The 15,450-nt window shown below is 43.8% G+C and overlaps 1 protein-coding gene across 3 annotated transcripts in view; it reads right to left on the reverse strand.

Annotated features, from left to right (window-relative positions):
• Positions 1 to 846: 846 nt before the first annotated feature.
• Positions 847 to 15,450, reverse strand: part of LOC137535250 (oocyte zinc finger protein XlCOF6-like) — a 109,012-nt gene continuing 94,408 nt past the window's right edge. Inside the window, exons 1-5 of one of the 3 annotated variants that reach the window (XM_068257064.1) lie at positions 14,802 to 14,910; positions 10,228 to 10,347; positions 9,949 to 10,116; positions 9,740 to 9,863; positions 847 to 2,576 (exon numbers count right to left, since the gene is read on the reverse strand). In XM_068257064.1, coding sequence (XP_068113165.1) covers positions 961 to 2,576; positions 9,740 to 9,863; positions 9,949 to 10,116; positions 10,228 to 10,323 — 2,004 coding nt within the window. In that variant the 5' untranslated portion in view covers positions 10,324 to 10,347; positions 14,802 to 14,910 and the 3' untranslated portion in view covers positions 847 to 960. Of the gene's footprint in view, positions 2,577 to 9,739; positions 9,864 to 9,948; positions 10,117 to 10,227; positions 10,349 to 14,801; positions 14,911 to 15,450 lie in introns of those variants that run through there. The other 2 variants (XM_068257063.1, XM_068257062.1) reach the window with 2 other exon arrangements.

The raw sequence follows: 15,450 nt of genomic DNA on the forward strand, positions 1-15,450 counted from the left end.
TCTCTTTTTTTAGGGTAGTTTTCCTTTTCCTATTGCGGTAGGAGTCACGTCGGTGTGTACTTTGATGTATTGGCCCTTCATGGGGTGGCCACAGAATGTGGGTTCCGGGGAATATGCCTGCGTGGATGTATAATTTGTGGCTGATTGTTTCGTGGTGGAGTTGGGATGAGGTAAACTATCTTTATTGGACATTTGGGGTCTGCTATGTAGGGATTCTGCTCTATAGTATTTTCCCTTAGAAATATATTCTTTATGGAGAAGAAAAGATAATAATAGGAAACCCCCAAACTTATCAAATAAAACTAGCTTGATTACCTCAAACCATGATGACAACACGACACAACTCAGGAGTGCGGCAAGATTAATGCTGTGACATCACTAGGTGAGAACTCATCAATCTGTGCGTGTTTACTGAGTTTGAAAAAAAAGATAACTAGAGCTTCCATAAAGGAGGCAGGAACCACTCTCTCTCCAAGACCATATTCAAGATGTCATTTTATTTAGGAATCAACAGCTGCAAAGTGGAATATTTAATTATAAACACTTCTTCACAAGGTAAGAAAGTTTATGTAAATTCTTTAACCACAGCTGATGTAGATGACGGTTGTGCTTATGTTTAAAATATTTCCCACACTCTGAACAAGAAAAAAGCTGCTCACCAGGGGAGACATTTCTGATGTAGCTGAAGGTTTCCACTTTGTTTAAAAAGATTTCCCACACTCTGAACATGAAAAGTCTGCTCACCAGTGTTACATCTCTGATGTATGTGACGGCATCACTTCTGTCTAAAAGATTTCCCACACTCTGAACATGAAAAAAGACGCTCAGCATTGTGAGATAACTGCAGCAGCTGAAGGTTTAAAAGATTTCGAGCAGTCTGTACTTGTCTGTCTGACAATGTCCATTCACCGGTGTGACATTGCTGAAGGCTTTGCTTATGTTTTAAAGATTTTTATATTGTCAACATGAAAAGGGCTGCACACAAGTATGAGTTTTGTGATGACTAAGAAGGTTACCTTTGTGCGCAAATCCTTTCCCACACTCTGAACATGTAAATGGCCTCTCACAAGTATGAGTTTTCTGATGCCTATGAAGCGCACCTTTCTGAGAAAACCCTTTCCCACACTCTGAACACATAAAGGGCCTATCACCAGTATGAGTTCTCTGATGACTAAGAAGGTTACCTCTGAGAGCAAACCCTTTCCCACACTCTGAACATGTAAATGACCTCTCACCAGTATGAGTTTTCTGATGCCTATGAAGCGCACCTTTCAGAGCAAACCCTTTTCCACACTCTGAACATGGAAATGGCCTCTCACCAGTATGAGTTCTCTGATGACTAAGAAGGTCACATTTGTGCGCAAATCCTTTCCCACACTCTGAACAGGTAAATGGCCTCTCACCAGTATGACTTTTCTGATGACAAAGAAGGGTACCTCTGAAAGCAAACCCTTTCCCACACTCTGAACATGTAAACGACCTCTCACCAGTATGAGTTTTCTGATGCCTAAGAAGGTCACCTTTGAGAGCAAACCCTTTCCCACACTCCGAACATGTAAATGGCCTCACACCAGTATGAGATCTCTGATGCCTAAGAAGGTTACCTTCCTGAGCAAACCCTTTCCCACACTCTAAACATGTAAATGGCCTCACACCAGTATGAGTTTTCTGATGACTAAGAAGGTTACCTTTGACAGCAAACCCTTTCCCACACTCTGAACATGTAAACGGCCTCTCACCAGTATGAGTTTTCTTATGACTATGAAGGTCACCTTTCTGAGCAAACCCTTTCCCACACTCTGAACATGTAAACGGCCTCACACCAGTATGAGATCTCTGATGCCTAAGAAGGTTACATTTGTGAGCAAATCCTTTCCCACACTCTGAACATGTAAACGGCCTCTCACCAGTATGAGTTTTCTTATGACTATGAAGGTCACCTTTCTGACCAAACCCTTTCCCACACTCTGAACATGTAAATGGCCTCTCACCAGTATGAGTTTTCTGATGACGTAGAAGGTGAGCTTTGCGAGCAAACCCTTTCCCACACTCTGAACAGGTAAATGGTCTCTCACCAGTGTGAGTTGTCTGATGCTTAAGAAGATCAACTTTGTGAGCAAACCCTATCTCACACTCTGAACATAAAAAAGGCTGCTCACTTGTGTGAATTTTCTGATGTCTGATAAAAACGCCTTTGTCAATTAATTCTTTCCCACCCTCTGAATATGAAGAGGGATGCTCTCTGGTTTCAGTATTCTGGTGACTGAGAGGGGTTTTTGTGCTACTAAAACTTTTCCCACACTCTGAAAATGAAAGGCAATGCTCAGGGCTGTGACTGTTTGCTTTGTCCTCGGTGTGAGTTGTTGAGTTTACACTTGTAGTAATAGTGTCTGGTTTATCAGATTCCCCAGGATTACAGTGATGTGTTGCTCTGGTCGCGCTGTGATCCCTGTGATGTGTATTCCCAGTAAGGTGGTTTCCTCCTGGAGAACATTGTGTGACGCCATTATCTTCTGCAGCATCTTCTGGAGGGGAGATAAGATGTCCCTCCGAGGGGCTCCCCATACTCTGGCCATCTGTTGGGGATGATAAAAATTGAATATTTAAGATAGTTGATAAAAAGACATTTCTTTTTAGTTCAGATCTGATTGTTGGTCTAATAACAGTTTTTTCTCAGAATTCTGCAATGGAAACAGCTAACATCAGTAATGTGTCCCGAGTAATGTACACCGATATGACTCCTCCTAATTCGTTGGGAACATGATTTTATACTGAGTAATAAAGATGACCTTTTCCTATGATGTACAACATCTCCTCATTTGTTGGTACTATGATGTTATACTGAGGAATGGAGATGGGCCTTTCATATGGTGTACACTACAGTATCTCCTCCCCATTGGTTGGTGCTATGATGTTATACTGAGGAATGGATATGACCTATCATATGGTGTACAGTATCACCTCCTCATTTGCTGGCACTATGATGTTATACTGAGGAATGGAGATGGACCTTTCATATGGTGTACAGTATCTCCTCCTCATTTGTTGGTACTATGATGTTATACTGAGGAATGGAGATGAGCTTTCATATGGTGTACAGTATCTCCTCCCCATTTGTTGGTACTATGATGTTATACTGAGGAATGGAGATGGGCCTTTCATATGGTGTGTAGTATTTCCTCCTCATTTGTTGGTGCTATGATGTTATACTGAGGAATGGCGATGTGCCTTTCATATGATGTTCAGTATCTCCTCCTCATTTGTTGGTGCTATGATGTTATACTGAGGAATGGAGATGGGCCTTTCATATGGTGTACAGTATCTCCTCCTCATGTGTTGGTACTATTATGTTATACTGAGTAATGGAGATGGGCCTTTCATATGGTGTACAGCATTTCTCCTCATTTGTTGGTATTATGATGTTATACTGTGGAATGGAGATGGACCTTTCATATGGTGTACAGTATCTCCTCCTTATTTGTTGGTGCTATGATGTTATACCGAAGAATGGATATGGGCCTTTCATATGGTGTACAGTATCTCCTCCTCATTTGTTGTACTATGATGTTATACTGAGGAATGGAGATTGGCCTTTCATATGGTGTACAGCATCTCCTCCTCATTTGTTGGTGCTATGATGTTATACTGAGGAATGGAGATGGACCTTTCATATGGTGTACAGTATGTCCTCCTCATTTGTTGGTGCTATGATGTTATACTGAGGAATGGAGATGGACCTTTCATATGGTGTACAGTATCTCCTCCTCATTTGTTGGTGCTATGATGTTATACTGAGGAATGGAGATTGGCCTTTCATATGGTGTACAGCATCTCCTCCTCATTTGTTGGTGCTATGATGTTATACTGAGGAATGGAGATTGGCCTTTCATATGGTGTACAGCATCTCCTCCTCATTTGTTGGTACTATGATGTTATACTGAGGAATGGAGATGGGCCTTTCATATGGTGTACAGTATCTCCTCCTCATTTGTTGGTGCTATGATGTTATACTGAGGAATGGAGATTGGCCTTTCATATGGTGTACAGCATCTCCTCCTCATTTGTTGGTGCTATGATGTTATACTGAGGAATAGAGATGGCATCTCATATGGTGTACAGAATCTCCTCCTCATTTGTTGGTGCTATGATGTTTATAATGAGGAATGGAGATGTGCCTTTCATATGGTGTACAGCAGGGGTCCCAAACCTTTTCCGGCCCGGGGACCACTTTCTGACCAAATTTTTCTCCGGGAACCGGGAGGGGTAATGGATGGCATCCTAGTGTACAGTGTCATGCGCAGCGGGTTTTGGGGGGGGGGGGGGGGGGGCGGCGGAGGGCTGGGCGTGTGGCGGCATAGCTAGCATAGTTGCCCCAGTATAGGGAGTTTAGTTGCCCCAATGTAGCTAGTATAGTTACCCCAGTATAGCTAGTATAGTGCCCCAGTATAGCTAGTATAGTGCTTCAGTATAGCTAGCATAGTGGCCCAGTATAGCTAGTATAGTGTCCCAGTATAGCTAGTATAGTGCCCAGTATGGGTAGGTAGTGCCTCAGTATAGCTAGTAAAGTGCCCAGTATAGCTAGTAAAGTGCCCAGTATAGCTAGTATAGTGCCCAGTATGGGTAGGTAGTGCCCCAGTATAGCTAGTATAGTGCCCAGTATAGCTAGTATAGTGCCCCAGTATAGCTAGTATAGTGCCCAATATGGCTAGTATAGTGCCCAGTATAGCTAGTATAGTGCCCAGTATAGTTAGTATAGTGCCCAGTATGGGTAGGTAGTGCCCCAGTATAGCTAGTATAGTGACCAGTATGGGTAGGTAGTGCCCCAGTATAGCTAGTATAGTGCAAAGTATGGGTAGGTAGTGCCCAAGTATAGCTAGTAAAGTGCCCAGTATAGCTAGTATAGTGCCCAGTATAGCTAGTATAATGCCACAGTATAGCTAGTAAAGTGCCCAGTATAGTTAGTATAGTGCCCAGTATGGGTAGATAGTGCCCTAGTATAGCTAGTACAGTGCCCAGTATAGCTATTATAGTGCCCAGTATAGCTAGTATAGTGCCCCAGTATGGCTAGTATAGTGCCCAGTATGGCTAGTATAGTGCCCAGTATAGCTAGTATAGTGCCCAGTATGGGTAGGTAGCACCCCAGTATAGCTAGTATAGTGCCCAGTATGGGTAAGCAGCACCCCCAGTATAGCTAGTATAGTGCCCAGTATGAATAGGTAGTGCCCCAGTATAGCTAGTATAGTGCCCAGTATGTGTAGGTAGTGCCCCAGTTTAGCTAGTAAAGTGCTCAGTATAGCGCCCCAGTATGGGTAGGTAGTGCCCCCCCAAAGCCCTCCCCCCCCCCGCTGCTATTACCTTAGCCGGCGCTGCTTCCTCTATTCCCCTCTCCTGCCGCTGCTGTTAGAACAGAGGGTGGTGCAATTTAAAAATGAATTAATAAATAACGAATGCGGTATTTTCTCGACTGTTAGCTATTTAACGTAAACCCCTACCAGAATTGAGCCCATTATGCTCTCCTGGGCCCCTCTGTGCTGTTTCTGCCACTCCCTGCTGCAGTCCTGGCTTGTAATTGCCAGTTTTAGGCAGTGTTTACAAACAATAGACATGGCTGTTACACAGAGCCTGCAGGGGGCGTGGAGAGGGTGTGTATAGCTTCTATACTATCACAAGCAGATCAGCACATTCCAGCCTGAGTGCCTGAGCCCGACAAAGCAGAAGAGGAGAGAAGATTAGATCATATAACAGAGATAATACAGCCACTGTGCAACTAGGAAAGGCTGCACTAATCCAGACCACATTAGAACAGGTATAGGAACTTATAGGATAGAAGAAATAAGGCTGAAAATGTTGTTACTCCCCTGTAGTTAAGTTACCTCCTCTGTGGTTATTTTCACATGTAGTTAATTAACAGCCTGTCTTTAACTTTAGAATTCTGGAGTTATTTTAAGGATTGAAGAGTTAACTTAAAGACAGAAGAGTTAACTTTAGGTTTGCCTGAGGTAAAATGTTTCCTGAATACTACATGCCTCATCACCATGGTAATAACTATAGAAACGTTATTAAAGACAGGAGATAAGCTTAGTGAATTGAGGCCAATGTCTCTGTGTCTTCATCAGATGATGGGGATCTGCACGGTGATGCAGACTTTTTAGGTGCATGGGGTGCCTGTTGCAGCTTGACTACCCATAGACTGCAGTCTAACTGTCATGACCTGTGCATGTGTAATCCTGCTGGTGGCAGCACTAAGGAACTTTGGTGAGGACTTCCACTGTCTACTAGCAGATGTCTCTCCTCTTGCTCAGAGCTGTGCAGTTCCCAGACTCACCTGCAGATGGAACTCTAAGGACTTTCTGGACCTGAACTCTTGCAGGACAGAAGGAAAACATAGACAAATGCATCCTGTATGTATTTAGAGAGTTTAGCCTGACTAATTGGCGCTTTGAGTCCGCCAGGAGAAAAGCGCGATATAAATGTTATTTGTCTTGTCTTGTAATTCACCTTCATCTGTGACTAATCACGAGTGTAATTTGATCTCTCATCTGCGTCAGCTCTGAAATATTGGCAGTCCTTGGCAGAGCAGCTAATTTGTAAACACAGGATGGTAACCCTATGTCTGCTCACATGAAAGCAGGAAGTAGACACACTGCAGATTTATTGCAGGATTGGTACCAGCTGTAACAAAGAATTGTTTTTTCTTTAAAGGATATTATACTGCTGTTTATCTTTTAGAGCAGAGAGGAAGTTCTGAGTTCAGGTGCGCTTTAAGACTGGTTCTTCCAGCAGCACATTGCTAGATCATTCTGCTTGTTGCTGGCAGCTCTGGCCATTGGTTCTGCGTCCCTTGTTCCTTGTTCCTGTGACTTCCCACCATTGATCTTTGCTAGCCTGACTACTCTTTGCCTATCAGTATTATCTGATTTCCTGGCTTACCTCTGCCTGTCTGATTTCCCTCCTGTATGCTGATTAGATGTATCCCCTCCTGTATATATTCTGAGTGTTCTGTGATCCTGTAAATTCCCATTGCTCATACATTGAGTGATTGGTGCTCCTGTATATTTTGCCATCGTAAAGTTAGTTAGAGGAATTCTGGTACTTGTGGTGCATCCTGTGTTATGCATTGTATGACTGCAGGTGTATTGTGGTGTGTGTATTTGTATGATTGCACGTTTCTCTTATCCATTGTACAGAAACCAGTATTTCATTAGTGATCTTCTGGTATTGTTTAAAGGACAGCTGAAAAGAGAGGTATATGGAGGCTGCCATGTTTACTTCCTTTGAGGGCCCGTTTCCACTATTGCGTGGCGAAATCGCTGTGGCAAAATTCTCATGCGGATGCGAATTTCGCATGCGCGTGCATGCGATTTTTGTGCGAATTTGCATGAAAATTCGCATGGATGACGATGTATGCGAATTTAACCATGGCAATGCCGGTGTGCTTTTCCATTGATTTCATGCTCTTTTGTGCGTTTTTGCACCGCTGAAAAAAACGCACCTCAACAACGCTACAGTGGAAACAGGCCCATCCACTTGCATTACATGTATGAATCCGCATGCGTTGGACGCATGCGGATTCGCGATAGTGGAAACGAGCCCTTAAGGAAAACCAGTTGTCGGGCAGCCCTGCTGACCCTCTGCCTCTGATACTTTCAGCCATAGACCCTGAACAAGCATGCAGCAGATCAGGTGTTCTGACATTATTGTCAGAACTGACAAGATTAGCTGCATGCTTGTTTCTGGTGTTATTCAGACACTTCTGTAACCATACAGACCAGCAGGGCTGCCAGGCAACTGGTATTGTTTAAAAGGAAATAAACATGGCAGCCTTATTAGTCTTCTCACTTCAGTTGTCCTTTAAACCTCGAAAGTGATTGGCATGCACAGATTGTTGATCAGCTGGTCTGGTCCTAGTTACAACCAAGATCTACAGAACCAATAATTACACTAACATTACAGTGGACCTGGATTTTGGTGCAGGATAGCAGTACTCATCTATCTCTCAACAGTCATATGGCTGTCCTAGTGGTTGGAGGAAGTGGCAAGGACTGTGCTCCATTAGGTATGGAGTTCAGCTACATATACATACTAATGTAGCGAAACTCGTTTAGCAGCAATAAGAGTGAATGGAAATGTTAGGATTGGAGTTGGAGGTTAGTGTTAGGTGTTAAAAGGGGAAAAGTTAGTGTTAGAATAGGAAAGAAAGCCGAAATATAAAGGGTCATTTCCATAAAAGTAACTTTGGAAATATCCAGCTTTCCCTCCCCATCCTGTATTGTGAGCGGCCATTTTTTATTTTTTTTCACTGATGCTGGCTGCCCCGGAAGATCCACCTTTCCAATTACTCCCCCTCATGTGCAGCGTCCCCCTCCTCAAGCTATGTTACATGGTTGGTGTGGAACTGAGGAGGGATACTATAGTGGCATTTGGAATTAAGTGCAGTGCTCTGTTAGAGGTGCAAGGTGCAGAGTGCAAGCTATGAGGGGTGCAAGGTGCAGAGTGCAAGCTATGAGGGGTGCAAGGTGCAGAGTGCAAGCTATGAGGGGTGCAAGGTGCAGAGTGCAAGCTATTAGGGGTGCAAGGTGCAGAGTGCAAAATATTAGGGGTACAAGGTGTAGAGTGCAAGATATTAGGTGTACAAGGTGCAGAGTGCACACTATTAGGGGTAGAGGACGCAGAGTGCAAGCTATTAGGGGTGCAAGGCGTAGAGTGCAAGCTATAAGGGGTGCAAGGTGCAGAGTGCAAGCTATTAGGGGTACAAGGTGCAGAGTGCAAGCTATTAGGGGTGCAAGGTGCAGAGTGCAAGCTATTAGGGGTACAGGGTGCAGAGTGCAAGCTATTAGGGGTGCAGAGTGCAAGCTATTAGGGGTGCAAGGTGCAGAGTGCAAGCTATTAGGGGTACAGGGTGCAGAGTGCAAGCTATTAGGGGTGCAGAGTGCAAGCTATTAGGGGTACAAGGTGCAGAGTGCAAGCTATTAGGGGTGCAAGGTGCAGAGTGCAAGCTATTAGGGGTACAAGGTGCAGAGTGCAAGCTATTAGGGGTACAAGGTGCAGAGTGCAAGCTATTAGGGATACAAGGCACAGAGTGCAAGCTATTTGGGGTAAAAGGTGCAGAGTGCAAGATATTAGGGGTGCAAGGTGCAGAGTGCAAGCTATTAGGGGTACAAGGTGCAGAGTGCAAGCTATTAGCGGTGCAAGGTGCAGAGTGCAAGCTATTAGGGGAAGGTGCAGAGTGCAAGCTACTAGAGGTACAAGGTGCAGAGTGCAACATATTAGGGGTGCAAGGTGCAGAGTGCTAGCTATTAGGGGTGCAAGGTGCAGAGTGCAAGCTATTATGGGTACAAGGTGCAGAGTGCAAGCTATTAGGGGTGCAAGGTGCAAGTTATTAGGAGTGCAAGGTGCAAGTTATTAGGGGTGCATGGTAAACATTTTAAGGGTGCATGGATCAGAGTAACTATTACTTGGGGGTGTGGCGTGTGTGTTGTTTTAGGTAAATGTTGCTGAGTGTATGTTGTTTCAGATGCATTTTAGGTGCCTAACTGCTATGTAACTAAAGGGGACATATTATTGTTGCTTCATGTGATGTTTATTATGTTGTTTGCTTTTGAAATTATGAAACCACATTGAATTTCAGTTGTTAATTTTGTCAAGGGGTGCCTTCTGCTGAAAAAGTTTGAGAACCAATTCTCTACATGGACCCTCCATACTTCTCTTTTTGTTACAAGAAATTAAAGTCTCCTTTTACCTGGTGATGTGAGGGGATGCTGATTCTCTTTCATGATGTCCTTGTAGAGGTCCTTGTGTCCTTCTATATACTGCCACTCCTCCATGGAGAAATAGATGGTGACATCCTGACACCTTACAGGAACCTGACACACACAATAATACAGTCATCACACAGACACACACCTTGCTGTTACTGAATAATCTCCCATAATTCCCAGCACTGCTCACCTCTCCTGTCAGCAGCTCCATCATCTTGTGGATGACCTCTAGAATCTCCTTCTCGTTTCGCTCTGGTGTCAGGGAGTGAGGTGGGGGCTCTGTGATGGGGGAAGGTCCATGGAGATGATTTCTTGGCATCAGTATCTCACCAGATCCCTCCTTCAATATTTTATGATTCTGTTAAAGCATAACAGAATCATAGAATCATCAGAGTCCTCACCTCACAGCTGTGTGTTCTACTAACAGAGTCAACAATAATGTCATGTGACCTCCCAGAATCCTCCTCACCTGTCCAGTCAGCAGGTAGATGATCTCCAGGGTGAGGTCTAATATCCTCTCAGTCATGTAACTTTGGTTCTCATCCATGTTCAGTAAGGTGGTCATGTGATCTATATAGGAAGCTGGTATCTGTACAGGGATATTACACAGAGGATTATCAGCACTGTGGGAGACCAGACTATATATCCCCATACATATACATACTTGTTTATTAATTTCAAAGAGTTTTATTAAAGAGTTAACAATTCTTCCCAGTATTCCCAGTATCAACATCAAGGGTTCTGTTGAGATGGTCCGTTCAAGTGCAAAGCTGAGACAACCTCAACCCAGAAGTCCCTTACTACCGGGCATTACCACCATATATGTGCCATAGACCCTGCTCTCTTGGAGTTTCTAAAGCTTGCAGTACATTGCGTTTCACAGGGTAGATTCTCTGCAAGTGCATCGGGGTGTAATAGGTGCGATGTAACACCCCAATGCCGGTCTCGATATGAGAATAAGAACGGCTATCCTTAGTGCAGTGCTGGTCGTAATGAAAAAATCTACGCTTACGGGTCGTTACGCGTAATTTTACGCTATTACGCATTACGCAATTACGGTTACGGCGTAAGAAAGTATCTACGGGGCAGTACCGTAATTACGCGTAGAAGCTACGCAGTTACGCGTAAGGATACCGTAGTTCAGTTGCTTACGTTACGATATTACGCTTGCTGCCGTAACGTCCACGCGTACGTTTAGACGCATGTTTAACATATGTACGCAATAGCTGTCACTCAATAGGCGCCGCCTACTACGCGTACGTTTTGACGCATGCAAGGCTGATATGTACGCAGTAGGCGGCGCCTTGTGAGTGACAGCTATTGCGTACATATGTTCCGCATGCGTCAAAACGTACGCGTGCGCACGCATTCCGGGCACGCTCAGCCTCTAAGCCTGTGATTGGCTAATGCGTACAGAACAACAGGAAGTTCAAAAAAACAGGCCAGACGCGTGGAAGAGACCTGGAGAGCGACACAGACTTCCTCAGGGCACCAGAATCCAATCCACAGCCAGCCAGAAATGCCTCCAAAGAATTCCCCTCAATTGAAAAGGATGGTGATTGAGGTAAGTGATCTATTGAACAAAATGCATATATGTTTGGTACTGTTTCTGTGCATTTATTTATATTTGACATTAAAAAGTGTATCAGGTGTTTGTGAGAGTTTTTTATTTTATTTGTCACTGTAACTTTGCTTGTACCACTACTGTTAAAGGGACTCCGAGCTACGCGTCATGACGGTGGTCGGCGTGACAGTCCTGTGCATATGCGGGTTTACTGCGCATGCGCAGGACTGTCACGCCGGCCGCCGTCATGACGCGTATCGGCCGGCATAATGACGTGCCTCTTCCTATACCAGCAAGTGTCGGGCCGACACTCGTCTGAGTGTCGCGGCTGTGTGCTCGGAGTCCCTTTAATAGTAGAGACACATTCACACTGTATTTTGCTAAATGGTAGCTATTTTTTTTTTAGCAGTTTTCAAGCGGTTGTTTAGCGGTTTGCGTTTACCTCTTTTTGCGCGGTTTGCGTTTTTTGTATGGGAGTTCCTAGCGTCTACAGCATTTTGCGAATAGTGATTAGTGTTCTGATTGGGTGTTTTTTTTTTTTTTTCTGGACCAAAAATGCAATAGCAGCATAGGGGGCAATATTGTGGCTGGGAACGCGAAGAATCACTTGCGTTCCCAGCCTGACGGACGGTGACGGCGAAACCGGAAGTAAACGCCGGCGGGGACGGGAGGATCGGAGGGACACGGCGAGGGCACCGATCAGCTGTAGGGGGCTGAGGGAAGCCCCAGGTTAGTAAAACTTTTTTTTTTAAGGGTTAACCCCTTGAGGACCACAGTCTTTCTACACCTTAAGGACCAGACCCTTTTTTTCCATTCAGACCACTGCAGTTTTCACGGTTTATTGCTCGGTCATACAACCTACCATCTAAATGAATTTTACCTCCTTTTCTTGTCACTAATACAGCTTTCTTTCGGTGCAATTTGATTTCTGCTGTGATTTTTAGTTTTTATTATATTCATCAAAAAAGACATGAATTTTGTCAAAAGAATGATTTTTTTTTAACTTTGTGTGCTGACATTTTTGAAATAACATAAAATTTCAATATACATTTTTGTCCAGTTTTATTCTGCTACATGTCTTTGATAAAAAAAAAACAATAAGTGTATATTTACTGGTTTGGGTATTAGTTATAGCGTTTACAAAGTATGGTGCCAAAATTATATTTTCCCATTTTGAAGCATCGCTGACTTTTCGGAGCACCTGTCAGGTTTTATGAGGTGGCAAAATTCCATGATTAAATACCCCCCAAATGACCCTATTGTGGAAAGAAGACATCCCAAAGTATTCACTAGGGCCCGTTCAGATCACAAATGCGGATGGCCATGCGTGCGGAACGCGTGTGGACCGCAACGCATACGAACGCATGGCCATCCGCGTTTGTGTGCGTTGCGTGGCTGATCCCATCACTGAAAAGTGAATGGGACAGCCACGCGTTTTGTCAAAATCTGCGTGCAGCATGCATTCCCGGACCGCACAAGTCCGGAACGCATGCAGTGTGAACATCAGACAGTGCACTCTATGCACTGTCTGATGTCATGCGTGTCGGCCTCCTTTCCAAAACGCTGCTGGAAACGCGTGCAGTGTGAACGGGCCCTAAGAGGCATGGTGAGTTCATAGAAGATTTTTTTGTCACAAGTTAGCTGAAAATGACACTTTGAAACAAAAATAAAATAAAAAAAAGTTTCCATTTCAGCTAACTTGTTAAAAAAAAAAAATCTGCCACGGACTCACCATGCCCCTCTCTCAATACCTTGGGGTGTCTACTTTCCAAAATGGGGTCATTTGTGGGGTGTGTTTACTGTCCTGGCATTTTGGGGGGTGCTAAATTGTAAGCACCCCTGTAAAGCAAAAAGGTGCTCGTAGGACGTTGGGCCCCTTAGCGCACCTAGGCTGCAAAAAGGGGTCACACATGTGGTATTGCCGTACTCAGGAGAAGTAGTATAATGTGTTTTGGGGTGTATTTTTAAACATACCCATGCAGGGTGGGATAAATATCTTTCTAAATGAGATTTTTTTGATTTTTTTTTTTTACACATAATTGTCCATTTACATAGAGATTTCTCCCACCCAGCATGGGCATGTGTAAAAATACAACCCAAAACACATTATACTACTTCTCCTGAGTACGGCGATACCACATGTGTAACACTTTGTTCTAGCCTAGGTGCTCTAAGGGGCCCAACGTCTTTTGAGTACCTTTAGGATTTCACAGATCATTTTCATGAATTTAGTTTCTAGACTACTCCTCATGCTTTAGGGCCCCTAAAATGCCAGGGCAGTATAGTAACCCCACAAATGACCCCATTTTAGAAAGAAGACACACCAAGGTATTCTGTTAGGAGTATGGTGAGTTCATAGAAGATTTTAATTTTTGTCACAAGTTAGCGGAAATATATATATTATTTTCCCCCCAAAGTGTCATTTTCCGCTAACGTGACAAAAAATAAAATCTTCTATGAGCTCACCATACTCCTAACAGAATACCTTGGGGTGTCTTCTTTCTAAAATGGGGTCATTTGTGGGTTTCCTACACTGCCCTGGCATTTTAGGGGCCCTAAAGCATGAAGAGTAGTCTAGAAACTAGTAGTCTAGAAAAATGGATGGGTGGCAGTGAAAGGTGGTGACAGGGGATGATTGACGGGTGATTGACAGGTGATTTACAGGGGAGACTGGATGTATACAAGGGGGGTGTGGCTGAGTATGTGGGCGGGTAAATGGCTGCCCAAGGTGCACATTAGGGTCTGATCTGAAAGGTAGCAGTGACAGGTGGTGACAGGTGGTGACAGGGGGTGATTGATGGGTGATCAGTGGGTGATTTAGAGGGGAGAACAGATGTAAACAATGCACTTTGGGGGTGATCTGACGGTGGGTCTGAGGGCAATCTGATGGTGTAGGCGGGTGTTTGGGTGCCCGCAGGGGCCAGTTTAGGTTCTGATCTGATGGGTGGCAGTGAGAGGTGTTGACAGGGGGTTATTGATGGGTGATTGATGGGTGATTGACAGGTGATTGACAGGTGACCATTGGGTGCTTATAAGGGAGGATAGATTTGGGGAGCAGATGGTTTTCATAGGCAGTCATATGTTGATTCCAGTGTCTCAAAATATCAGTCAGAAGTATTCATAGCTGGCTAACAATATCTGTGATAGTCATCATAGGTTGCTCCCAATATCTGGCACTAGCCATAGTTGGGCCACAACATCTTTCACTTTATGTAATTATAGATGGCAAGCAATATCTGTCAGAAGTTATAGGTGGCCACTTATATCTTCTTGTAGTCATCATTATTCCATAAGTATCTGTCCGCAGTCATAGTTGGTTGAACTTGGTTCCAAAAATTTTTTGACACTGTCATATAATTGTTATAATGTTGAAACATGATTAAAGTAAAGTTAATCCTAATTAATAAATAATTACTCTATACAATGGTCATGAATACTGTTAACATTTTTTGCAGGAATTTACTAAAGGCCGATATGACCTGTCGGTGGGCGAGGCAAAGAAGCGGGTGGTCCGGAAGGTCCAGTTCCTGTTGAGGAAAGACTTCAACAGGAACTTGAAGGTGAAGCAGGTCCAGATGATGTGGAGCGACCTGAAGAGGAGGGACAAAGAGCTCGTCAAGAGCATTCGGGAAGCCCTGTCATGTAAGTCAGCAAACTACTAGTTTATGTATGTGTATCTTGGGGTCTTTATACTGTATCTAATTATCCTATAAAAATACCATGTGCAGTGAATATTATAATAGAGTTGTGTAGTATATACAGTTAAAGTATCCGTTCAATATTCACAGCTCATCACTTTTCCCACCTTTTTTTTTGGATGGATTTATTCCAAAATGGGTTACCTAAACTATTTTTTGTGCTCCTGTGTGGGCATAGTGATGATATTTGTGCAGTATTTGCTGAGTGTTCGTTTTTGATAACCACTGATGATCACCGGGTACTCTCCATGCCCTTGGCAACTGCCAAGGTTTGCCTTGTGGATGATCCAGCTCTGGTGCACAGCCATTTTAAGATCTCTCCAGAGTTATTAAATTTGATTGATGCCTATGTTCATGTTTGGCCTCTCAAGGGCATACGCAGACTTGTCTCAAAGCCACTCCTTTGATATATTTGCTGTGTGTGTAGGGT

This window comes from Hyperolius riggenbachi, chromosome 10, assembly GCF_040937935.1.
Source record: "Hyperolius riggenbachi isolate aHypRig1 chromosome 10, aHypRig1.pri, whole genome shotgun sequence".
Taxonomy (NCBI): domain Eukaryota; kingdom Metazoa; phylum Chordata; class Amphibia; order Anura; family Hyperoliidae; genus Hyperolius; species Hyperolius riggenbachi.